This window comes from Podarcis tiliguerta, assembly GCF_965153285.1.
Source record: "Podarcis tiliguerta genome assembly, chromosome: 9".
NCBI lineage: Eukaryota > Metazoa > Chordata > Lepidosauria > Squamata > Lacertidae > Podarcis > Podarcis tiliguerta.
The window spans coordinates 29247075-29274794 of NC_139542.1; the positions used below are offsets into that span (position 1 = coordinate 29247075).

At 42.0% G+C, this 27720-nt stretch overlaps 1 protein-coding gene and 1 long non-coding RNA gene across 5 annotated transcripts in view; one reads left to right on the top strand and one right to left on the bottom strand.

The window, feature by feature from the left end:
- The window catches only part of LOC310685429, a 133130-nt gene extending 116713 nt beyond the window's left edge, over positions 1–16417 (bottom strand). The window contains exon 1 of the long non-coding RNA XR_014515245.1: positions 15771–16417. This is a non-coding gene — a long non-coding RNA (uncharacterized lncRNA). The remainder of the gene's footprint in view (positions 1–15770) is intronic.
- Positions 1–18240, top strand: part of LOC310685385 (uncharacterized protein) — a 105623-nt gene extending 87383 nt beyond the window's left edge. For 2 of the 4 annotated variants that reach the window (XM_083457662.1, XM_083457663.1), the window contains one exon: positions 82–426. Coding sequence is in view for 2 of the 4 variants with exons in the window: in XM_083457663.1 (XP_083313789.1) it covers positions 82–105 (24 nt within the window). In the remaining 2 variants the exon portion in view is untranslated. Of the gene's footprint in view, positions 1–81; positions 427–13205; positions 13878–18190 lie in introns of those variants that run through there. The other 2 variants (XR_014515156.1, XM_083457661.1) reach the window with 2 other exon arrangements.
- Positions 18241–27720: the final 9480 nt, after the last annotated feature.

Genomic DNA, 27720 nt, shown 5'->3' on the forward strand with positions numbered 1-27720 from the left:
AATTTTCTCTTATATGATAATAAATTTACCTTTGGATTTGTTCATTTTCTAATGAAAATTATTTATTTTTTATGGCCATAGGACCTGTCGCATTTGATGAGGTGAATTTCCTGTTATATGAAGATACATTTGATTTTGTATTTGTGCATTTGATAATGAAAAAAGAGAAGAAAAGCCTACAGAACCTGCAATATTTGGTTTTAATGAGCCTCTAAGGGAATATGGGGTGGCTATTGAGAATGGCTTTCTGTCTCTGCACAATTTTTAGTCTGGTGGTATAGAAATGCTATCACCAAGAGGATATTTTGATTGTCAAATCAGACCCTGCTCAGGGGGATATAGCAGCTTTGATTCTGGTGAATCTATGGCTGGTTCTGTTTAGTGGTCCCTGCCTTGCCACTGAAATGCTCTGATTTGGAGCTTTGTGCAGGCAAGAAGTGGTAGTTTCCTAACCACTTGGACTTTGGGCAAGCACAGCAGGGGCATTTATAGCAGCAGAAGTCATCAGAGCGACATCTTTGCTTAATCCTAACTCCCTGATCAGGGATTGCAGATCAGGGTTAGGATTTAACACCTTACAACATCAACAATACTGAGTCTCTTGAACCATATATATAAAGCCATTCAACACCAGCGAAGGCACATTACATCATCAAGAGGGGTTGCTGTTGCAGCTTGCAAGAACTGCAATTTCTGAATGACTATCTTCTGAAAATCTCTGACCCTCTGACCAGCAGGGGAAGGTCCAAACAGACTGGCACTGCAGCGGTCCAGCCTTGAAGTTACCAGTGCCCAAACTGGTAAAGAAACAAAGCAAAATACTTTGTGAAGGCACATTACACATGGTGAATGATGTGAATCTTTGGTTTTCCCCCTTAGTCTTGTTGCTCTCTCCCCACACCCCTTTCCACAAGCAAGGCATTTTCTTCTAGCTGGGTATGATGTAGGAGAAGAAAGAACTGGACCTGCTCTAAACCCCGAATTGTAGCACAGAGACTAATGAACTGCAAAGGTTTTTTTGTTCCTAGTAACGCTTGTAATAGTTGCCATTCAACTGCATTTTAAAAATCCAAATAAGGAACAGAAAGTATGCAACTTGACTATGGGTTTTGTGGTTTCCCTGTAGGAAATACTTTTTCACCCAGCATGAAATTATGCTATAAATTTAATTGCATAGGATGCAGCACAGACCAATAACTAAATAACATTCTGTGTTTAACCATCAATATGTTTGTCAAGCATGCAAAGAAATGTATAAATGGATGTTGCCAAATTTGTGTCAATAACCCCCACCCCCACCCCCATTTCTCATGACCTACACAACCTGGTCCCATCCTAGCTGCAGGCTGTCATAGGGGACAACAATCTTCACTGGCTTCCCCTCTCCTGCAGGTTCATGCCCCCTTCACTTCTGGCACCACCAAGAAAAGGAAATCTGCACAGATGGGGCATTGCCCCACCAATCTCTCTCTGCCTGCTTGCCTGCCTCTAATTAATAAAATAATAAATATAATTATTAACCTATAAATATAATTTATACCCTAGTCTTCCTTCACACTGAAGCACAGATCAGCTTATAACACAATATACAATTTAAATACATATTTACAGAGAAAGAGAGAGTAACACATCCACTGTGAAAACAGAAACACTAAGCCCCAACTTCATCCAGCATCAATAATCAGCAGGTTCATTTCTTAAGGCTTGGAGAAACTGATACATTAGCTAAAATGAAGGATTACTGAATGATATGAGGTCATCTTGAGATAACACTATATAGGTGTGTCTTTCCATTCCAGGTGCTGGCTTTTTATGGGAAGAGGATTCAACAAGATTTCCAAGAGAGAGCATCTGTTTGCAAGGTTTTGAGGCTGGCAAAGTTGTTCAAATCACTTCCATGGACTAATTCTGATCCATGTTCATCAGGAAACTCAACAAGTGTGTCTTCCAGTTTCGTATTATTATTTTTGTGAAAGCATATTTTCAAAAACTTTGTGTGACTTGGTGTCCAGCGTCTTGCCCATTAATTTAAATGGGTCTACTATGAGTATTACTTAGTTAGAAACCATCCCTACAAATTTAATGACAACTTCAATAGCCATATCCAGACATTTCCAACTAACGTGCAACTCTAGGGCAAAAGGCATATTTTTCCATCAACAGCTACCTAGAGACATGTAAACCAGTACAAATTTATTGCAATGTTCCAGTTCAGTTTATTTGTTGATATTATTCATTCCACTACTTTGGAGAAAAATAAAGCCAAAAGCTCTTCAAAAAAGACGTTCATTCTGAAGAAACAGTAACATTATATATGACAGACTTACATTATATGCTTCTTGGCAACGGGTTCCCTCAGATATCCCAGACAAAAGTCACTTTCTTGTTTCAAATTGGTATGCAAAACATGAACTCTGCCCTGCTCAACAACACATCCGGCATGTATCAGATTAATCTTCGGCACAGTCTGTACATACAAAATAAACATCTATCAAACAAGAATATCCAGTCATTCCTGAAGGTATTGAGGCAGATAGAGAAGCTAAAATTCATCTACAGCACTTTCTGATGCTGCTGTTTATTCTTATCATTTTATTTGATGGTAAATCTCTCTTAGAGTGGAGAATGCATTGTGAAGTTTAATTCATGTATATCATCAATGTGTCTCCAGGGCTCCAATTGTCAGGAAAAATGGCTCCTACCTCCTACCTCTCTTCTGCCCTACAGGGTATTGCTGCTCTTTCCCATTAAGTAACATTAATTTGGGGTATTCTCCTTTCATTTTTTCTCAATGAAGCAAAACAGCTTTGGATTATTACTTACACACGCACACACGCACACACACACAATCCATTCTATTCTTGATTTCATTTACATCTATTGGTAAAATTAAGCAATTTTATTTTATTTTTACTATGATCTAAATATGCCACCGGGAAACCCTAATTTCCACATTTTATCCCACCCTTCTTACGGAGTGACATATAGAATGCCCCCAGCTTTATCCTTACAACAGCCCTGTGTATTAGGTTAGGGTGAAAGAGTCATCCAGTGCTCTGATCTAGAAGAAGGATGGGCTATAAATATTCTGAACTTAATAAATAAGAATGGTCCAAGATTTTCCAATATGGTCAGCTAGTCTACTCCAGAAACACATCAAGCAAATCAAGCACCAGTTCCATGTTTGACAATGGTGCAAGGTAAGCTTTAAATTTATCTTGGGTGCTATGCATGTTAATAATAATAATAATAATAATAATAATAATAATAATAATAATAATTTATTATTTGTACCCCGCCCATCTGGCTGGGGCTCCCCAGCCACTCTGGGCGGCTTCCATAGAAACCAAAAATACACTAAAATATCACAGATTAAAAACTTCCCTGAACAGGGCTGCCTTAAGATGTCTTCTGAATTTCAGGTAGTTATTTATCGCTTTGACATCCGATGGGAGGGCGTTCCACAGGGCGGGCGCCACTACCGAGAAGGCCCTCTGCCTGGTTCCCTGTAGCTTTGCTTCTTGCAATGAGGGAACCACCAGAAGGCCCTTGGTGCTGGACCTCAGCGTCCGGGCAGAACGATGGGGGTGGAGACGCTCCTTCAGGTATACTGGGCCGAGGCCATTTAGGGCTTTAAAGGTCAACACCAGCACTTTGAATTGTGCTCGGAAACGTACTGGGAGCCAATGTAGGTCTTTCAAGACCGGTGTTATGTGGTCTCGGCGGCCACCCCCCAGTCACCAGTCTAGCTGCCGCATTCTGGATTAGTTGTAGTTTCTGAGTCACCTTCAAAGGTAGCCCCACGTAGAGCGCATTGCAGTAGTCCAAGCAGGAGATAACTAGAGCATGCACCACTCTGGTTCGCCAGTCTGCGGGCAGGTAGGGTCTCAGCCTGTGTACCAGGTGGAGTTGGTAGACAGCTGCCCTGGATACAGAATTGACCTGCGCCTCCATTGACAGCTATGAGTCCAAAATGACTCCCAGGCTGTGCACCTGGTCCTTCACAGACACAGTTACCCTATTCAGGACCAGGGTCCTCCACACCAGCCCACCCCCTGTCCCCCAAAAACAGTACTTCTATCTTGTCAGGATTCAACTTCAATCCATTAGCCACCATCCATCCTCCAACCGCTTCCAGGCACTCACACAGGACCTTCACCGCCTTCACTGGTTCTGATTTGAAAGAGAGGTAGAGCTGGGTATCATCTGCATATTGATGGACACCCAGTCCAAACCCCCTGATGATCTCTCCCAGCGGCTTCATATAGATGTTAAAAAGCATGGGGGAGAGGACTTGCTTCTCTAAGAGCATTGTGTCATCTTTCCTCTTTGGCATTGTGTTAAAGCACATCTGAATGCTCCAGACCAGAAAAAACCCAAAACTTTGGCTTTTTATAGAGGTGGGCACACTTGCAGATGATCAGTTAAGCAAGGGTATTTGATTAGCAGCCCTTGTCTACTACTTAGCCTCTTGATTCCTATGGAAACAATAAGGGTATACTTAGTTTTTCACACATGATTTCTGCATCTTCACTTTATTTCTGTTAAAGAAATCATGACATGGTGTAATATGTCATGTGCTGTTGTTCATCTGAGGTTGTATTAACCTAATTTTAAGACCTGCTAAGGAACAAATGAATGTTATTATGTTCTGACATGCAGAACCACAAAATTCAAAGAGGGTGCACTCTCTTTTTCCCATAACCGTACACCCATATATATATATATATTAGGGGGGAATCAGTTTGTCATTTTAAACCCCTCCCTGTGATTAATCTACAGGTTAATTAGGCTGTTAAACCTCTTGTCAACAGCAGTGATAATATAAACAACTGTGATCCAATCAGATTTGTATATCTCATATGAATCTCAAATAGATGTTCCTTTAAAAACTGATTCAATTGGCTGCTGAGGAAGAGAAAAATATTATGAAAGCATTATACACTTAAGAAATGCAGGATCACAAGAAAATATCAGAGCATGGGTAAAAAAAACCCAGACTTCTGCTTTTAAGATAGTTTTTGGTCATGCTCTTTTTTGGGTTACATCCTTCCACTGTAAGGAGTGACCCAAAAGTAGGCCAGTTCCTTTCAAAGATCCTGCCCTGCTATCTCAAATGCCTTTCACTAGAAATGTCACACAGCTCAAACTTGGCAGGGTACATGCAAAGAATTCATTGTAACATTTCACTGCAGCCCATCCCAATGTCAGTATTTTAATCCTTTTTTGAACCAGTTGCCAATCAGAGTGTTAATCACGGGCGTGAGCGAGATCTTGCAGAAAGCACATATTTCTAGGAAATGAGTTGAGTACACATAATTCTGTGGGATCAAATCCTATATGAGCAATAGTTATAAAAATATAGCCAGAGTAGACTGTGCAGGTCATTACTCAGCCTTTATTTAAAAGAAGAACAACCTTTATCTAAAAAGATTCCTGATTAAATTTTAAAAGTACAATTCTGGTGCAAGTCATGTGAAATGTTGACACTGTGAGGATTTTTGTATGTATGTATGTATGTATGTATGTATGTATGTATTGTGGCATTTGTATACCATCCCATCATGTAAAGTTCTCTGGACAGCTTCCAATATAAAATACAGTGGTACCTTGGACTACAGATGCTTCAGGTTACAGACTCCGCTAACCCAGAAATAGTACCTCAGGTTAAGAACTTTGCTTCAGGGTGAAAACAGAAATTGCACGGCGATTAGCTAAAGTGGTACCTCAGGTTAAGAACAGTTTCAGGTTAAGAACAGACCTCCGGAATGAATTAAGTTCTTAACCCGAGGTACCACTGTAAATGCATAAAACCAGAAAATCAAAACCTACATAGATACAGGAAAAAACAAAACTCACCACACCCACAAAGTTCAACGTAGATTTGAAAATTCAGTAGCTACTTAGGAAATGTTGAACCATTCAGAAAATAAATTCATTACCTTTGCTAGTAAAAGGAGGAATAAATAGGTAACGTTCAGACTGAGTGCTAAATAAAAATGAAAGGGGGTAGGGCCATAGTTTAGTGGTAGAGGACCACTTCAAAAACTCCCCAGATTTAACCTGTGGCATCTCCAGTTAAAAAGATCTGGTGGCAGGTGATTTGAAAGATGTCTGCCTTAAGACCTTGAAGAGCTGCTGCCCTATGAGAGAAGCAGACAATATAGCGGGCTAAGCAGACTGTGCAAATAGTTTGACCTGGTTTATTGCAGCCTTCTTTGATCTATAGAAAAGAGTGTTTTAAAATGCTAGCTGAAAAGTATGGGTTGGTAGATGTGGTGTAAATATGGTGCTGTTTTGTGGAGTGTTTATTATTAGTGCGTTAGTGCCATCTGCTGTTACATGGCCTATCAAGGCTGCATTATTAAGAAGCACACTGTTGAATTCAATTCATCTCCAGCACTTAAGTGTTTAGAACTTGGGAATTCAGTAAAGAAACCCAACAACCACCTAGGATTAAGAAAGCAGTGGGCAATTAGCAGAAAAGCAAATCAGTTGCAATGTAGGGAAGGAAGACCCAAGTATAACCTGATCATTATTCATTGTGCTCACTGGGATTGCAACCCGTAGCACATTATCAGTGAGGGTGCCCCAACAGGAGCTGTTTATTTAGGATAAAAGCCTATATTATAGTTCAGGGATGAGGATTGTTAGCCTGGGGTGGGAGAAGGACAGAACACAATCCTCAAGCCTTCAATGTTTAGCCCTTGAAACCCTTCGCAGACCAAACCTTTCACCACCCCTGCTCAAATCATAGAATCATAGAATCATAGAGTTGGAAGAGACCACAAGGGCCATCGAGTCCAACCCCCTGCCAAGCAGGAAACACCATCAAAGCACTCCTGACATATGGTTGTCAAGCCTCTGCTTAAAGACCTCCAAAGAAGGAGACTCCACCACACTCCTTGGCAGCAAATTCCACTGTCGGACAGCTCTTACTGTCAGGAAGTTCTTCCTAATGTTTAGGTGGAATCTTCTTTCTTGTAGTTTGGAGCCATTGCTCCGTGTCCGCTTCTCTGGAGCAGCAGAAAACAACCTTTCTCCCTCCTCTATGTGACATCCTTTTATATATTTGAACATGGCTATCATATCACCCCTTAACCTCCTCTTCTCCAGGCTAAACATGCCCAGCTCCCTTAGCCATTCCTCATAAGGCATCGTTTCCAGGCCTTTGACCATTTTGGTTGCCCTCCTCTGGACACGTTCCAGTTTGTCAGTGTCCTTCTTCAACTGTGGTGCCCAGAACTGGACACAGTACTCCAGGTGAGGTCTGACCAGAGCAGAATACAGTGGCACTATTACTTCCCTTGATCTAGATGCTATACTCCTATTGATGCTATACTCCTATTGATGCACCCCAAATGTTTGCCCTGGTTGGAATGCCCTTGTGATGTGACAATGCATTTTGATCACCTGGATGGATGGAGTGTGTGTGAGAGTGAGAGTGAGAGAGCATTTGATTTCCACATGGCTGGAATGTAGTCTGCTGTCACAACCATTGCTCCACCCAGTTCTGCCCCTGCCCCTTCCTGCCACTCATCTGTGGTGCCTAGAACACCTGCCACCACCCATGAGGGAGTGTGGTCATCCAACTGAAAAACATTTCCCTCATGCAGTAGGCCCTTCTCTTGCTTTTAGTGTATTTATGTGGGGTTTATTATCTGTTTGGTTGGTTGTAAGTCACTTTCAGTTGTCCTGAGCAAGATAAAGTAACTAACAAAGTTAAACAACAACAACATCATCATAGGGGATCATTCCATCAGGCAAGCCAAAGTGTTTGCCCTCATGGAATGATCATCTTGGTGCAATGTTGAACTTCTCCCAATATTTTGAACAGTAGTCTCAAGCCTTCCTCCATAGGAGCCAGCTGCCCCCCAATGTTAATGTTCAGAGGGCATTTGGCTCCGCCCCCTGGCTCCTCATGATGTTGCACGTGCAAAGTCAGGACATTGCGTTGGGCTCCCCATCATCTTGAGAAGCTGGCACCTCTGCCTTCCTCTGTTCTAATAGATCCATGTACTCTTAGAGTCTGTCCACAAAATGTGAAGATTCCACTTTTATAAACCTTTATCCAATTCTGGAAGATATTGGTTACAGTTGTGAATATAGACTATGGAGTATAGCCCACATTTGGATTTGATAGGAAGTTCTCCTAAGCCAGCAACTCATAATTGGTTCAGAAACTGGCATTTCTGATCTCCGTCTGTGGTAAAAAAAGAATTACTGGTGAATAGCATGGTGGTGTAACCTTGCCATTCATGGGTTCATTGTCTGATCTTTACATCAAAGGTGACCAGGGTTTAATATTGTCACATGCAATTTTGTCTCAAAAGAACTATGTGTGTGATTAATCCAGGAGCAAACCTGTCAATTCAGCTCCATGTGAAGGAAAGCTGCTTAGCTACTCAAGCCTTAAAATGGAGCTCCACTTGGCAGATTGCCCAGCAACAAATGGAATGGGGAATGGTGGTCTGGCGCGGGGGGAGTCAGTGCATGCTATTGAATGTAAATCCCAAATTCAGTAAATGTGCTTCCCCAAGCAGGATATCATCACTGAAATTAGGCACATCTGGGCATGCCTTTGAATAATTTTAGAAGGCAAAGTATCAGAGAACCGATCGCCAAAGATCTGTTATCTTGCACGACAATGCACATGACATTTTAAGAGGCAGACAAATCACCTACAAAACCTGATTTCTTGTCTGTTGCTCAGACATACTGGAAAGAGGGCTACATATGGCATGTTGGAGCTTTTTGGATCAATTTTGATTCCACAGCAAAACTGTTGCATGAATCGCAGGACAGCTTTTAAAGCTTGAAAGACTTTTGAATGTGGAGACTCTCAAGTCAGCAGAGGAGCTGCTGATTAGGAAAGACAAACACACACACAATCCGGTGCATGTGAGGTTTGGCCACAAAAATGTACCACATAAATCAGCCTTAAATTAAAGTCAAGAGAGCTTGAAGAATTCCTGGGGCAATCGGCACAGCTTTAGGCAAATTACTTTTGGCCTGACTTTCAAAGGCACCAAAGGATCTGTACTAACTTCTTCACCTATAGCTTTTTCATCTTTGGGATGTTTACCAAAACTGGAAGTCTAGCACTTCTAAAAATATTATTTTCTTAATATATTCATAGAATTGAAAGTGAGGATTGTCTAATCAGATCCCACCAAAAATATAAGGGCAGATGTCCCCGTCACATGCAAAAAAATAAGGTGTGGATCACAGAGCAGGCTAGTGAGACTGAGCTTGGTGGACATGGAATGCTGACTTACTGCTGAGTAGGAGGAAATGGAAAATGGGAAATGTAAAACAGTGGGTGGGAATGGGAACGGAATGGAGTATCCTGGAAAGGGGCATAGCTGCCTGGCTGGAACTGTGAAGGGCAGCACTCCACACTACAACGTTTGGCTGCAGGTTCCACTTGTTCCCACCTGCATTGCAGTGACCACATGGTTTTCATTGAACTGGCTGAATGTGCCTTTTGGTGCAGATGCCATTCTGGGACATGACTTGTTGCCCATGACGAGAGCAGAGCTGAGGCCGTTTATGTGTGCACATTTAAAATACAGAAGCACAAAAAGAAAAGATTTCCAAATGGTTCAAGCGAAAGGCTTTCCTGCAGGAGCAGAGCGCTTTACCAACTGCCACAGCTTTGACATCCACCTCCTGGCTAAAATACTTTTGCTCCGCTTTAGAGGATTATATTTCTTACTGCGGAGAGAGTTTAGATAGTGTGGTTTACAGTCTAAGGGAAGAGTAAAAAAAACCACACACCTAATGTTGTGCTGAAGACAACAAAGAAAGCATTTTCCCTTTTAAGATAATTATCATCCGTGTTTATAGTGATTAAGCTACAAAGATTAATAATCAACAACACACAAAAATTGCCTGAAGGCAACACCTGAGAGCTTAACATCAGTAAAGGCTTCTTAAGTTATTGCTCTCTCTCTCTCTCTCATCAGTGGAAAAGGTTTCATTCACTGCAGCATTTTCATCTTGAGTTCATCTGAAACGGAAGAAAGCCGGGCTTTCCTACCCATAGCATGGGAATGCTGGGAGACTTTGATCCATTGTTTGTATATCAGCTCTTTGATAATGAGTTACAGTGTACTGTGGTTTTTAAAGCATGGTCAGATGGTTCTTTTATATTTAGAGCTGTGCCAGCGTTTCCATGATCACCGTGTCACATGTGCCTAGCGTTGCTTGTATTAATTTGTTCCAACCTAAAACATGATTGCTTCCGCCTTCCCTCCCCCACACCCTTGGAATGAAAACACAAGGCACTGCAAATGGGTTCAGTTGTGGGCCACAGCCTTGTTGACGTATGTGTTTGATTTGCAGTCAACTAGCCAAAGGCAATCTCTCCCCTAACTCAGCTCTGGTGCATTTGCTACCATGAAGAGAGTTAGGAAACGGCATCTCCTGATGCTCACCTTGAATAGGCAACCCTCCTTGGACAAACCATCAGATCCCTGGTGTAGCAGGTGTCTACTCTTTGCAATCTTCAAAGATCTCAACAGGTGTCACATGGAAGAAATAAAAAGCTTGTTTTCTACTGCTCTGGAGGGCAGGACATGAACTAATAATAATAATAATTTATTTATTCCCCAGCAGCTCTGGGCGGCTTCCAAAAGAATATTAAAATACAATAGTCTATTAAACATTAAAAGCTTCCCTAAACAGGGCTGCCTTCAGATGTCTTCTAAAAGTCTGGTACTTGTTTTTCTCTTTGACATCTGGTAGGAGGGTGTTCCACAGGGTGGGAGCCACTACCGAGAAGGCCCTCTGCCTGGTTCCCTGTAGCTTTTCTTCTTGCAGTGAGGGAACTGCCAGAAGGCCCTTGGAGCTGGACCTCAGTGTCCGTGCAGAACGATGGGGGTGGAGACGCTCCTTCAGGTATACTGGACTGAGGCTTCAAGTTATAAGAAAGGTGATTCCAACTAAACATCAGGAATAACTTTTTTTTGACAGTAAGAGCTGTTTGACAGTGGAACGGACTCCCTCAGAAGGTGGTGGACTCTCCATTTTTGGAAGTTTTTAATCAGAAGTTGGATGGCCATCTGTCATGTATGTTTCAGTTGAGATTCCTGCATTGCAGGGGTTTGGACTAGAGGATCGTTGGGGTGCCTTCCAACTCTACAATTCTATGATTCTTTGAAGGCATGTGCTTTGCTACTAGCAATAGTCCTTCCCCACTGAACGGCTGACTTGTGTAATCCTCCTTTCATCATTCAAATGCCTCTGGGTGCTCACACATGTCTATCTCTCCACTTCCATCTGACTCCATTGAGATCATAATGGTGCCCTATTCAAGTGGGAAAACACTGTAAGCCCAATAGCTCTCTTCTTTTTTAGTGCAGAGAAAGCCCATGTTACCTGAACACTGTTGCCTAATGGACGTTGGGAAAAAGGAACCTGGGTGATGAGGCATCAAGCTAGGTGACTGGGAAGTGTCTATTTTCTCCAGCGTTGGAGCTATCGAGTGGCTGCCTTTTTCCAGTGTTTCCTGATTGCACAAGTCTGCAATAGATCTTTAGGGTACAAAGTACCATTCTGACATTTGTCCTGAGTACTACTTGTATGTTTTCCATCACTCAACAACATCATTCAACAGGGATATCGTCAGCCATTTGTGACTGCAAGGCAGAATAGAGCAGAGCTTTGTTCAGACATATCTGATACTTGTAAGGACTGGTCCTGTTGAAAAACTGATCATTTTGGCTGAGTTACAAAACTTTTTCAGTGGCGTGTAAACCTTGCAGAAGCAATAACCGATTTTTTTTATTTTTAAAAAATGTTTTCACTAGCCATTTCAAGTGGAGTAAAGGACTTGTCATCTTTTGGCCCATCACCCAAACTACAAACTGCAGCTACAAAAACAACATGAATAAGAAGCACTCAAACTCGATTCAGCTCTTCAGCGGATCAATATGATTGAAGAGATTAGGATGGTACTGGCACGTCAGAGCTCCATCAATGTCAGACCACCAGGTTGGACATTCAGGCACTGCTAACAGATAGCACATATGCTGAGTTGCATGAACTTGTCAAATTTAGCATTAGCCATCTTTGCATAGAATCCTAAACTATTATGAGTTGCTAAAGTTCAAGCCATAGGTGAGAAAGCAAGCTTGTATAACTAACCATGGTTTGTTGAAAAACAGGATACCATGTGTAAAAGTGAAACTAAACTTTGTTGAAGACTTACTTACAGAAGTTACATTTGAAAATGTCTCATAGATAGAATCAGTTGTTGAAATGAATTTGTAAAAAGATTTTGCATTGGGAATAACTGGTTTGAATGCAGAGCCTAAATTTGGGATAGGAAAGCCTTTACTTTGTACTATCATCATGAGTTCCAAATTGTATTGTCCATTGATAAATAGCTCTCAATTTGTAACATATATTTTAAGAGGTTGGGAGTAGAAAATTTTTGTAAGCCTGGTCTACTTTCAACCTTGAGAGAGAAAACTATCAGAACCTATTGCTGCCTGAGTATGCTGATGTCCGTTTGGGGTCAGGGAGTGCTTTTCTTGGTAGGAGCACAATTATGGATAGGATTGTTGGATAAGAGTAGATTATGAAGTATATTGGGACATGGGTGGCACTATGGTCTAAACCACAGAGCCTAGGGCTTGCCGATCAGAAGGTCGGCGGTTCGAATCCCCGCGAAGGGGTGAGCTCCCATTGCTCGGTCCCAGCTCCTGCCAACCTAGCAGTTCGAAAGCATGTCAAAGTGCAAGTAGATAAATAGGTACTGCTCCGGCCGGAAGGTAAACGGCGTTTCCGTGCGCTGCTCTGGTTCGCCAGAAGCAGCTTAGTCATGCTGGCCACATAACCCGGAAGCTGTACGCCGGCTCCCTCAGCCAGTAAAGCAAGATGAGCAAATTCTGCTATGACTACTGCTGAACTCTGAGGTCAAGAGGCAAATCGATCTCAGGTAAAAGTTAACCCCATTGAAAGAAACCACTGGATTCTCCTTCTCCACTAATAATAAAAGTGCACTTTTCTGTTGACATAGGACTATTACTGTCATTAGAGTAGTTTCTTTAATTTTCTTTCCCCTTCACCCTCAATTTAAAATAAGGGTCTGGCAACCCTGGTTCATTCTGTTTGTCACACTGTCTGCTTCTCTTCCACTTTCTGATTATTTTGACCTCCAGATAATAAAGAAGCCCTTTCAATTGCTTCTGTTTCAGAACTGTCATCAGGCGGTAGCTGTGCTTCCTGCCAGACGAGTGAGCAAGGTGAAATCACAGAGCTACAGCTATGAAAAATGGCATGTTTGGCTTTCACAGGAGTGAAAGGCTGCATGCAACCTTTCTTTCAAACATCCCTCTGTCACCATGCGATCCCACCAGCCCTGGGCTCATTCCAGCTTGTTCACAAATCAAAGGTAACTGACAGAAGCCAATGGGGGTCACGTAAATCACCTGCTAACGGGAAGAGAGAGGAACAGGGAGAGAGGATGTGTTGTACATCCCAGCAGATAGTGATCCTGGAGAACCCCACAGGTGTGTGGATGGAAGGTCAGAGAAAAAGCTTTGGTTGCTGCTTTTGAGCAAAGCATATTTTGCAAATTACTTAAATGTGATTCACGCCATCAAAACATACTTTATACTTCAATCTTTAATCAACTCCATTCTCTCTTGTTCTAGGAGTGTAACAATCCCCGACTGCATTAGGATGGGCCAGTTATTTGTAAACTCAACCAGCAAAGAAATATTTGGTCAATTATTGTCTGGCATTGGCCTAGTAGTCAAAGCATCAACAGAGTACATTTGTATCAAGTCCACTTACCACTTAGGGGGCAGGCGGTGTTGTAGCCTGGCGCAGCCCCCATAGTTCACTTCTGGTGCTGGCACTGAACGTTGGACCTAACAACTTGCGTCAATGGCCAGGGCATTGGATTCAGGCCTGCCTGCAAATTGCCCAGTCATGGGTGGGCCTGGAGACAGGTTCTCCTCAGAAGCAGGCCCAATGGGCATTCAGGCTTCCCTTGGGTCCACTCCTTGGGCTTAAAAGCCGGACAGCCCTGAGCCCTGCCTATGTTTTCAGCTTTAATTATGCTTGCTTGGCCTTGCTGTGGACTTCATTGGTCACCATATTCGGGGCTGGGTAGAAATTTATCTACCCAGCAAATTTGTTCCAGTCTGGTGTTTTTGTCTACCATCACAACTTTGGTGGTTTAGGCATTGGATAAGCCTTAGTCTTGGCTGGAGGGGAGGTTGTGGCTCTGCCTGTCCCTATGAGAAAAGGATATCCCACTAAAGAGATATGGGAGGAGTTGCTTTTGTCCTAGATGGGGGCTAGGGCCACAGCACTCATCAAGACAGCCATCCCGTGGGGTACTCCTACTTGATATAAGTCATAGGACTCCCCCGCTGTTGGATTGACCCTGGGTATACTTCCGGCAGGTGGGCTTAAAGTCAATGGCTGTATCCAATACCTATGCCAAACCTCTAACATCTGCAATCAATAAAGTTGTGGCCTTATTTGATCCAAAAATCACTGTGTTCTGCCTGGTTTATTGCTGTGGAAAATGGGGTGGTGGGTGGCACAGTGCCTTGACATGCAATGTGCAGGACTTAAACTGATTACAAAAATCCAAGTTACCTGTGAAACATTTGCAGCTGAAATAAAACAAAAATTGTCCTCAAAATTCTCTTCTGTGGATGATTTTGATGCTGAATATTCTCAAAGTATTTCTCTCTGGAGTGAAATCACCTGGGAACACCACGTACTTTAAAGTTTCATGATGTAAATTATTCAGTGATAACAACAGCAAATGTTGGAATAGTTTCCTAATATTCGTAGAGTTTTATTGCTGTCTGTGTTTCAGCCAAATGATGTTTGGTTTTGATATCTGATATGTAATTTGCAATGTTTGATCATTGACCTGCAATGGTAATAAACATCTGGCAGTGCTGACAGCTGACATGGAATTGCATAGCATAGTGTGTGTGTTTTTTTCCATTTTTTACCACCATGCAACATCATCCATATCAGCATCTGCCAAGAAACTGCCAAGAAACTTCTACAACAGAGACCCTGTACATTACAGAGAATCTTGGGGGACATGTTCTTAGGTAAACCCTCAGTTCACAAGGCAGAGCATTGGACCTTACCATCACCTATTTTGAACTGAGAGTGTTCCCTCTCACGTATCCCTGTAGCTGTTTGTGAACTATAGATAGAGGAAGATCAGTCATGATGGAACAATATATCTTCAGCTGTCCTTCTCAATGAAGGAGACCCATTAAGTCTACAAATTACACAGGATATATCATTTATAACCCAGAAGGCTGTTTGCACTTTGGCATGCAATGGAGTCATTTTGTCTAATTTCTGATGCTCAGGTGAGATGCCATGGCTTACACATGCACAAGAGGGGATATCAGGAGGTTTGGGGCAACAACAAGGATTGTAGCATTGCAATTTTGAAAAGAAATAAAACCAGAGTGGGAAGAACTCTAAAAGAACCCAATGAGGACTGACCAAGGAGCTGATTGGCTGTGGGGAGGGAAAATGGAAAATATGGCAGATAAGGAAATGGAATCAAGTCTTCTGTGGGGTCATGCTGACCAACTGCAGCAATAGACAGGAACACACCACACTGACAATTTGCTGCAGATCCCATTTTTTTGTACTATACAGTATGAGCATTGGCATGTATTTTTTTTATGTTAACAGCATTTGAGAATTGCCCCATATTCCTGTTTTTCAGGTGCGGAAATCTGAGAGAGGGAGAGAAAGGGACTTACCCATAGCTGAAGTATATCTCAGATTTTGACCTTTGGTGCTTTTGGTTCTACCCCAACTGCACGGACTGCCTCGCAATGTCGTCAATGAGCTCACTGTCTCCCACTGTCCCTGCTTCTTGTTTATACATGATCCATCAAAGATTTGCCTTGCTTGCAGTGTCTTTCTTTTTGGTCAGCCTAGCTTCCCCTGCATTTCCTGTCTTGAAAGAATTTTGGCAGGTTTACGCATGACACTACATTGCCCTGGAAAGTGGAAAGTCTGTAATTAGACACTGTGTAATCAGCTGCCTCCCACTGGCAACCAGTCTGCCTTAAATCTGCCATCACAATTAATCAAGAAATCCCCTCCGGGGAAGTCACTGCCTCCACAAACCACTAACCTGTCAATTATGGGATTTACGTTAACACTTGCTACTACCAGCTCTATGAAAATAACATCCTGTGACATATAAGTGGCCAGAAGAATACCATCCTTATAAGGAGCATGTTTCATGTCAGTGCCTGAGAGGTAAAAACTGAATTTACTCCTTACTCTTGTGTCACGTTAGCAGCAAAACTCCCACTGACCCTTAGCAGGAATGACACCATTGTTATTTGCAAATGTAAGGTATTCATTCAAATTATTAATAGTGTGACTGACAGATATAAACATTGCAGCAACTGGTTTATTTTATTTCTAATACCTAACAGTCAAATCCATAACCCAGTTGAGATGAAGGGTTTACTTCTACTCAAGGCAACTGAAAAAAGCTAGATTCTTATTACTGGGCTGTTAATCAGCTTAGACTTCACTATTTCTTTGCTGTAATTCAGTTGTACACCAGCAGCTAGAGAAAATGAGGAATAATAACCAGTCACCAACCTAACAGGATCCCAAATCCTTAAAACGATTTGGTATCAGATTGAGGTAATTCAGTCTAAGCTTGCTTTGGTAGAAGAGACTTCCAATAGTCACCTGTTGCAGAATGGAAAGATGCCAGGGCATTATCAATTTTTTAAAATTACAGAATTTACTCTCCGCTGTCTTTAAGATTTCAGTTTATTGGTAATCTGATTGTTACAGGGGGGAGGAGTGCAAATGCTACACTTAATGATTGTATACAAGAAGAAAATCAACAACAATTTAAGAAGAAGTTAGGATCATGTGGCATCACTAAGGCAATAGTACAATGAGTGGGAAATGAAGGAAATTGGGTTGTCGGAGCTAAATCATAAGGCAGGGGTATGACTAATAAAATTTAAAAGGCTGAAACATTTTTGAGAAATCTGCATTGTGTGCTCAAGAAGTTCACTAGAAGGATGCTTGAAGATCAAATAAACTATTTTATCATCAAAGCAGCTTTGATTAAGATACAACTAGCAGATTGTTTGTTTAGTTCCAAAACTTGATCTACAAGAAAGAAAATTTTACTTCACCGATGCAATTCTGTAACTCCTAAGACAATTTCCTGAAATGCCCATTCAGGATTTCTGAAGAGCTCCACTGGAATTTTAATGAAGTTAATGGGTTAGATCAAACATACCTTCTGCTCATGGGAAAACTTTTGGAAATCCTAACCCTTTTACAGCCCTGCATCAAATCTTTCTTGAACATGTTTTTGGAGCATATCACCACCAACTATTTTCCTCTTGCTCGTGTTTCTATGGATCCAAAACATTATCTTTCTAACATGGAAGACGTTGAACTCCAACAGGCCATCTTCTGCCTGCAATCCTGTGTGCTTATTTCCATTTATGGATTGCTTCCCATTAAATATCTCAAGGCAATATTGAAACTTTATAACATCAGGAAGACGTTCCACAGTTGACAGTTCGCCCTCAACAAAAGCATACCCAACCCTTTCTTTTAATCTCTGGTTTTAAGGCTGTCAGATTCTTAACTGCCAAAACAACACAGGTTAAAAAAAAACAACTTAAAATAATAAACAGAAGGATGAATTAAATATATTATTTTCTGCCAAAAACTAGTAGTGTCAGAACATCAAGTTGTCTCCTGAAAGATAATATTTTGGGCGTCTGTTTCACACACGTCCTACTCTCCAAGCTATGCCCCGAGGCAGGCAGAGCCCCAACTTGGCAGGAAGGGGAGTAGCTGCCCAGGCTGCAGTGTGGGAATGTTTTGTGCTTGTATGTTAGGAGTGGAGGGTGAAATGAGCAGAGGGTTGTCAAGAACACTTCTGCAGCCCCTCTGATTAATTTGTTTAATATTAAACACACACACACATCATTGACTAGAGATGAACGAATCGTTCAGTTTCAGTTTTGCTCAGTTTCTTATTTTTCAATCTTCAGTCTACCCCATTTCTCCCTCTCTATTTATCTTTTCATACACGCACACACGAAAATATCACAATGTACGCATTTTTTGCAGGCAATTTGCTACAATAAAATGCATTTTTGAGTGTCATTGTCACTAACAGACATGCTTTTATGATAGAGAGCTACACTGCAGAAGTTGGAGAAGTGTGGATTCAATAGGTTCAAATTAAAATGGGAACCTAATGAACTTGAATGTCTTGTGTTCATTATTGGCTTTTGTTGCTTTTTTGTTTTATATATATTTGATTTTTCTATGTTTTTAGTGATTCTTGTTCTTATCTGTAAGCCACCTTAAAAAATCTGATCAGAGAGGCCTCGTGGCTCTTGGTCTTGGTGTGTCTGACTTAAAGTTTGAATTTGTGATATGGACTTGAGGAATTATGACTGAAAGCTACCTGGTAAATGCCATTACTATAGATATTTGAAATTTGGGTTCCTCACTTCCAAAAGCAGCAATCAAGCTAGGTCACTGAAATAAAACATAAAATTATTTCATGTGCCTCTCTATCTCTTCTACGGATGGGCGGATCTGTCAATTTTGGGTTTTCTCCATTTCTCATTTTTTCCAGTCATAATTTCAGGTCTCCACATTTCCACACTGGTTAGCAATTTTTTAAAAGAAGCCCTTTTGGAAACCCACCACCATTTTAGTGTGAAATGTTTGTAGGCAATTTTGTCAACTAGCGCTTATTTTTGCAAAGCAGTTTTCTCTAATAGAACATATCTTTGCATGTTCGTTTCACTAATACATACATTAATATGCACACTTTATCCCAGCGCATGTCACTTGCCTGGAAAACAGCATGGCAAAATTCAGAGAAGTGCAAATATCAAAGAATGGCTGCATTTTGGTTCTCAGATTGCTTTGGAAAGTGTGAACTGGGTTGATTCGCCTTTCAGTGCAAACCAAATAAAATGCGTCCCTCATCACTAATCTCTCTACATCCCATGTGACTGAAACATCTTCTCTTTGAAAGCTGCACATTATAAATGCTTAGCCTACTTTAGAAAAAAAGAGACCTGCGGAACAACTGTCTTTGGTTAGATTCATGGATACTTATATCTATCCCGTTAGGTACTTCAAATGTTCCTGTGTTATATATATTTGTTTCGGTGGATATGCACATCTTGCCATGAATGGCAGAAAAATAAGCTACTTTAGCTTTTTACTGCCTCTAAAAAGGATCACAGTCTGTCCTCCAGGTTAATTTGTTAAAATAGTTGCTAGCTTCTAGAATATCCTCTGGGAAAAGCTAAAAGATAGGACTTTTGTGCCATCTAGTGGAACAATGAACCAATGAATCACATTCTGAGCATTCATGACTATAACTACAGTGAAATAAATACCATACAGTGTGTTTTGTTCTTAAGTAATCAGTGCTATTTCCCCCTAACAAAGAAAAATCTATATAATAAACTTCAGACACTATAACAATTTGGGTGTACTGTACTTTTCTGTGCATAGGACTGGTTTTTTAATTTAATAATCATGCTAAAATGTGGGAGTCTTATACATGGGTAATGCATAGGGTGGATGTTTGATTGGTTGCTTCTGCGGCTGGCAGCAGCTATTGGGCATGCCATTGGTTGCTGCGTCAAAGGCTGGTGTTGATTGGTTGACGCTGTGGCAATTGGGCGGGTGATTGGCAGCTTCTGCCAGCAAAGGGACAGATGAGAGGTGGATTTTTCGCTGTGTGTGTTTGAGCGGTTTTCTGCAATCCCCCTTAAAAAAACTCAACAACTCTGGGCAATCCCTCCCCCAAAAAGCTCAACAATTCTAAGCCATCTTCCCCCATTTCCTTAAATTTAAGTCCTGAAAAATAGGGGGCGTCTTATACATGGGGGCATGTTATACACGGAAAAGTACAGTAGTTGTCTCAATGCAATTGGATTGGTCTTGAGAAAAACTGAAGTGCAAAAATCCAACAATCTTCCTCAGATTCATAGAAAAGGGTTGTGGTTTTTTCCAGGAAGTTGCAATATTAAAGTAGTCAAAATACCAAATCACCAGAACTGTGGTGTTAACTTTGAATTAATTTCTTACTATCATTTCTGCAGGAAAAAGAAACAAAGACCTTGATGTGCCCCCCCATTTTTTATTTTGTTTTTCATGTAAATTCAAGAATAGCATAACTACAGTTACTTGTCCAGTAGTACATTCTTATTAAGTTTCATATGCAGTACACAGTACATAACCAATATGTTTATTTATGTATTATCAGTTCAAGTATCCACAGAGATTCTTGTGTTGAGGCTGGAATAAAAGTATATTTTGTCTCGTTTATAAAGGAAAAGGAAGGAACCCAAGTCACACCAAAATGTCTATCCTTCAAGTGCCTTTAATTACCCTTCTGTGGTGAGTTAGGTATTCCCATAGAACTATATTCCAAATATTACTTAACCAGATTTCGGTGGGAATTTCTATAGATTATTTCCAATATTAGTAAAGGTAAAGGTACCCCTGACCACTAGGTCCAGTTGTGGCCAACTCTGGGGTTGCGGCACTCATCTCGCTTTATTGGCCGAGGGAGCCGGTGTACAGCTTCCGGGTCATGTGGCCAGCATGACTAAGCTGCTTCTGGCGAACTAGAGCAGTGCACAGAAACGTTGTTTACCTTCCCGCCGGAGCAGTACCTATTTATCTACTTGCACTTTGACGTGCTTTCAAACTGCTAGGTTGGCAGGAGCAGGGACCGAGCAACGGGAGCTCACCCCGTCACGGGGATTCGAACCACTGACCTTCTGATCAGCAAGCCCAAGAGGCTCAGTGGTTTAGACCACAGCGCCACCTGTGTCAATTGGGCAGCTCATGGGGGGGGGATACTGATGTTTCAGAGTATTATCATCATTGTTCAGTGTAGCATCATGTTGAAAGAACTCACTGAAATGAACCGACTTGGCTTGATTTGAACCAAAGTTCAGCAGAGTTTCACCCTAGAAAGTTTCAACACTGTCATGCTTTGCTGGAGCCCTACAAGTGAAATTGAAATGATTAGGGCATGGCAAGGCAAGGCAGCTCCCAGTTTGCCCTGCTGACTGAGCTAAGGAAGGCATGTCAGCCAAGGACAAGAATCAGTTAAGGGTTTCAGAAGGCTGGCAGGGCTGCACTGGCCCCAGCCCTTGCAAGAACTGTAAGCCATCTTTAAAGCACCATCTTAAAAAGCAGAGACATCACCTTGCCAACAAAGGTCCGTATAGTTAAAGCTATGGTTTTCCCAGTAGTGATGTATGGAAGTGAGAGCTGAACCATAAAGAAGGCTGATCGCCGAAGAATTGATGTTTTTGAATTATGGTGCTGGAGGAGACTCTTGAGAACCCCATGGACTGCAAGAAGATCAAACCTCTCCATTCTGAAGGAAATCAGCCCTGAGTGCTCACTGGAAGGACAGATCCTGAAGCTGAGGCTCCAATACTTTGGCCACCTCATGAGAAGAGAAGACTCCCTGGAAAAGACTCTGATGTTGGGAAAGATGGAGGGCACAAGGAGAAGGGGACGACAGAGGACGAGATGGCTGGACAGTGTCCTTGAAGCTACCAGCTTGAGTTTGACTAAACTGCAGGAGGCAGTGGAAGACAGGCGTGCCTGGTGTGCTCTGGTCCATGGGGATGACGAAGTGTCGGACACGATTAAACGACTAAACAACAACAAACTATTTTTCAGTCACATGTTCCTGCAGAAGAGACTGCAAAGGAGTCACCCTCAGCCTCTGAGGATGATGGAAGCTACTTAGAGATTTTTATGATCACATGGGAATCATCTTGATCTGAGTTCTTCTCAATCCAGCCAAAGATCCTGAGACAAGAGGCCTGGCAGAGGCAGTCCTGTGAGCAGTGACATAAGCATGCTGAGAACAGTTCCTTGGAACATGCCTGGAGCTCCTTTCCCTAACCAATCACCCTACAGTCCTTATACATCTGAGGCCAGGAGAAAGTGCTACCACATCAAAGAGATTGACTTCCAGATGGGCTCGAGCTTCAGAAAAATATCACATTGTGTTGGTTTGCTGACTTTCTGCACTACTGTGGCACCCCCTCTGTACAAAGAGCATGAAAACCTGCTGAACCAGAATTATCCATGTAGCTGCTTCCCCAGCAATCTAAGACTGTCTGCAGGAAGCTAACTTCTGCTCTCTCTTCATGCCTCTCCTCGTTCTTGTCGCAGCAAGATGGGGAGACACCCTGGTTCCTTCACCATCCAGATTCCTCTTTGCTTCTTGGCCTTCCTCATCTCCTGATTCTGATTCTGATTCTGGATGGCTCTCTGCCATAGACTCTCCCTGCTACCTAAACCCTGTTGCCTCTTCAGCTTCTGACACCTTCTCTTCTCAGTCTTCTCTCTCTCTCTCTCTCTCTCTCTCTCTCCTCTGACCACTCATTACTGTCCCACCACCACTCCCCAGGCTCTGAGCTTTCTTCTCTTGGGGTTTCCCCAGCCAGTTCTTCCCACCATGCCTCTGCGTTCAACCAGTCCTTGACACTAGGCAAAAAATGAAGCTAAAGAATAATAATCAAAATTAACTAGAGCCTGTTTCTGGAGGTTTGCTTTCCAGTGTTTGGCATTTCCATTGGCGTAGCTTTTCAGTTCTCTCAAAAAGAAGGATGTGTCTTCCACTAGGTGGCACTTGTGTTTACCTTTTGGAGAGTCAGCACTGCATGCTGGCATTTTTTGTTCATCCTGCCATTCAGGCTTTTACTAATGTGTTTCCCCAATGTCACTCCAATGAACATTAGCTGGAAAGGGTGTGACAAATGTGATTGTAATACAGGAGTACAGTACTGTCAACATCCTAGATCACTTGCCTGACAATACGGAAGAAGAAACCTCACACAAATAAGCCACACCGCAATCAACTAAACACAACCAACCAAGCTCAGGAACCCCTAACCTCTTGCAACATCAATGAAAATAAATAAATACACAAAGGACCTACTCATGTGATGCTGACACAACACCCCCTACACTAAGAATAGGCAATAGAATATAAAAAAACCATATCGCCATCTCTCTCCCCCAACTGCAATATGTCTATGCCAAAAATGTCTCGCACCAGATGTAAACAAACTGTGAAAAAGACTATAAACTGAAAGCAGAGACAATAGATGTACCATTTCCTGTTTATCTATTTGCTTTGTAACACAAAACCACCCAATAAAAAGTAATAATAATTTTAAAAGTATTGAAGAAGAAACACCATTGAATTAATCCTTTTTTCTTGCACCAGCAAGTGTAGGAGAGATGTGTGCTTCATATACTTTTATTTTATTCTGTATTTATTGCGTTTATATCCTCTGCCCTTCTTCCTGAGCAGCAAACAAGCAAACGTTTTAAAAAGTAAAACAAAGCAAAAGCATTTAAAAAAAACACACTTAGAAGTCTAAAAAACCAACTTCAGTTAAAAACATTATTTCATTCAGTGAACTTTGGGTTGGCAAGATGAGTATTCTCCAGTCATCAAATGCCTAGGTAAACAGAAATGTTTCTAAACCTCTCTTGAAAGTTAGTAATGACGCGGACAGGTGCACCTCACCTAGGGATGGCATTCCACAACCAGGGAACCACCACGGAAAAGGCCCTGTCATAGGGCAGCCCTTGGTGTCAGCACCACCAACAAGGCTTCAGCTGTTGATCATCACATTTAAGATGTAATCACTGGCAGTTTTTGCTTGAATGATGTCAAGATGCAGTTAAGAATCATGACAGAATCGGGTAGTGGTGGCACCACATGAATTTTAGGGTGCTGCACGCAAAGATCATTTGACCCACTAGTTGTTCATGGTTTTCAGAAGTTCTGGACCAATGTTTAGAAACAACGTCTTTAGCTGAACACTTTGAAGCCAAAATCTGGGACGCCATCTTCCCGCATGCCCTATTCCAGTTTTGTATCATGAGCGCAAAGAGACCATTTTCACACTGGGGGCGTGGCACTCAAAAATGGGCATTTGGGGGCACTATGAAAGAAAACGACCCTCTCCCCAAGTGCATTTTTCACTGCAAAATCACAGCAACCCAAATGGCCACCGTTCTCTTGCAGGGAAAAAAATGAAATGTCCCAGTTTTTCCGGACAGTTGTGGGATATGCCATGAAAAAAAGTAGACAAATACCATCACCTGCCTTTACAGTTGCATAGCTGTGCCATAATACTAGGATGATTAGGTGGTATTCGTTTTACTGCTTATGCTGGTCATTGGGATGGTGCTATTCTAAATAAAAGGAGGTTCACTTGAAGTAAGTGTGTGTGTGTGTTTGTTCATATCTCCAAAAAGAGACAATCTACCTTCCTGGTCAGGGACATGGGTGGCGCTGTGGGTTAAAGCACAGAGCCTAAGACTTGCCGATCAGAAGGTTGGCGGTTCGAATCCCCGTGACGGGGTGAGCTCCTATTGCTCGGTCACAGCTACTGCCCACCTAGCAGTTCAAAAGCACGTCCAAGTGCAAGTAGATAAATAGGTACCGCTCCAGCTGGAAGGTAAACGGCGTTTCCGTTCGCTGCTCTGGTTCACCAGAAGCCGCTTAGTCATGCTGGCCACATGACCCGGAAGCTGTACGCTGGCTCCCTTGGCCAATAAAGCGAGATGAGCGCCGCAATCCCAGAATCGGTCACAACTGGACCTAAAGGTCAGGGGTCCCTTTTTTACCTTCCTGGTCACTCAGCATTTGTTCCAACTATTCTCCTCCTTTCTAGCTTACAGTGCGGGCCTATGAAGCTTGTGCCAAGGGGAAGTGGGATATTGAACACCAATGGTTCTTAGTCACCGGACTTGAATACTCCTCTCCTCTGCCATTCTGAAGAACCCATCCTGTCTCTGTGACCACAGAGCCAAAGGCAGAATTAGCCATAAAGGAAAATGTACTGGCACGAGTATCCCTCCCCCGCTTTGCTGGACAACAATGAGCCAGAATAATTAAGTTTCTTGTGGATTTCACCCTAAGCCATAACTTGGCTCAGGATCATTCAAAGTTGGTTTTCTATCCAGAATTAAATTTCAGGACTCTAATGAAATTCCAGCTAAAGTGAGTTTCACTTGGTCTCACATGTGGCTCCAAGTCACTCCTGCAGTTCTAATTATGAAAGGAAGGGAGAGCTATGGGCTGTATCATAACTATTCACTAGCTAAATTTTTAAAAGCAGTAGATGCATTATTTAAAAATGATCTTACAGTATACAGTCCCTTCTTTTATATGAACATTAAAATCCTTGCCAATGTTTATGTAATGCTCCAAGGCCATTTCTTCCAGAGAGTATAAACAAACATCTGGAACAGCTGCACACCCCATGTGTTTATTTATTGTACATGAAGAAGGTTAAGAACTGCCAATTAATTTTTGTCTTGAAACTTTGCATAGACTAATTTCCTTGGGATTAAAGCCATAATTCAGCCAGGGATGAAGATGTTTGGCTGAGTTGTAACAGTTGAGAAACCCAACTGATATCTCTAATTTGTTTATTTTAAAGTACTCACGCTGATTCGAATCAGGATAGTCTAGTGCAGATGTGGGGAACCTTTCACCCTCCAGATGTTGCTGAACATCAGCCCCAGTAAGCACCAACATCATTTAAGATGCATGGTGAAAAGCTGGCATAAGATTAATTGGTGGAAGTAGCATTGTGCAAGAGGAAAGCATAAGAGTGTTTTTGCCAGTATTATGAAATGGAAGCATTGCAAATGTGAATCCATCCTCAGCCTTCCTCAAAGGTACACATCCACTCTAACTCTTCCTGCCCACCTTACCCATTCCTGAACAAACTACATACTTGCTTCCGAAAAATGCAGGGTTGAGCATTGAGGAGGAATGTGGGGCAGAGCCCACAGTCAAGCTTAGCCTCATACATTTTCTGCAACCACATGTAAAGCCTTTAACATCAAAGATCTATGCAAGTTGACCCTATACATAAGCTCCACACAGATTTTCTTGGTAGACTGACCCTATGCAATCTGGAAAGGTACACAAAAGTGATAACTGTTTCCACAGATTACAATAAGAATACAGATGTTGTTAGACTTCGGGCTCCCATTATCCTTGACCATTGCCCATTATGGCTGGGGCTGATGGGAGCTGAAGTCCAACAACCTCTGAGGGTCACAGATTTCCCATTCTTTCGAGAATGCTACATGAACCAGCCTACAGTGTGAATGGAAAGAGTTGTTGCACACCAGTTTAGAAGAACAGAATGCATGTTGAACGACTGAATACTCACCCCCCCCCCCGATACTGGATGTTCTCTGTTCTAGCTAAGGTCTATTAACATAATCAGCAGCCCCTTTATGAATTTCTTTATTTTGTCCTTTTTTGTAAACTAATACTCCTGCTTTGCAGCAGCAAGAAACCAATTTTTGTAGCATAACTACAAAGCAGCAGTACGCATAATGCACAGCAGCTGTTATCATTTTGTATATGAAGATTTTCCAAGACCTCAGTGCTTATGAAATACAAACTGCACTCCGTTCAATTATTTGCCATGATTTGTATGTGAAAGAGCAGCTTCAACCCCTCGGGGCTTTTGTTTGAGCATCTGCAATGAGTTTTTAATGTTGCCTCTTCCTTGTTTTCTGTAATAGAATGCTTCTGGGTGCTCCCTGCACTCCCTACTCCAACCCAAAGGAATCAAACACCAAAACATTTACCAGATGGCACCTTGGGAATAAACTTCAGTGGGGTGGGACCATGATCCATGCCTGGAAATACTATTCTAAGATCTGCCCAGTTTCTCTTTTACAGAAGACTCCAAACTCCTCTACAGGAGCAGAAGTGGTTGCTAAACATGAAGATTCAATTGAGGATGAGTTGAAAATTGCCTCCCCAATTCAACCAATCCATTGGTGTTCCCAGATGGCAAAATGGGACCACCATCTCAGTGGTTTTCAGCATGGCAGCAAGAAATGTTACAGATAGTTTAGGGGAAAGAATTTGAAATACCCTTTTTAAACTGTGTAAAAACAATGTCACCTACTGTTACAGTGGTGGCTCTTCCTTATTTGCCTGGTTGCCACCACATGTTTTCTCTTCCCAGAATCCCCCTTGAATTATGCAAGCACATGCTGGCATGGGAAACAGTGAAGCCCCAAAAGAGGAAAACTTGGTTTTACAGCTCCTCAATGACCTTTTCCAAGTTAGCTTAAGTACCCTGAATTCCTTGAAATACGGACCACCACTGGAATGTGATGAGATCACAGTCCACTTAGACCTTTATGTGGAACTTCTCCATGTTGACATTGATTTGAAGTACAGTCCACTGTATTTTGGCAGGACTGGAATGGATACTTTTGAGTTACTAACGTTGAAACTTTTATCCTGAAACCCCAAGCAGCTTCACAGCAGGGCCGTTGATGATGTTACCCTACAGCCCACATAAATTGGGGGGCATAGCTCAGTGTTGGAGCATCTGGTTTGCATGCCAAAGGTTCTAGTTTCAATCCTCAACATCCGTAGGTAGGGCTGGGAGAGATCAGTTTCTGAATTCCCGAAGAGTTGTTGCCAGTCAATATATAGACAATACTAGACAGACCAATGGTCTTAGTATAATGCAGATTGCTATGATCCTAAATCCAATAGACAATGAAAATCCTATGTGGAAGAGAGTATCATATGCATGTCTTTTTAAATAAGGGAGTGCCTATAGATGGGTGAAC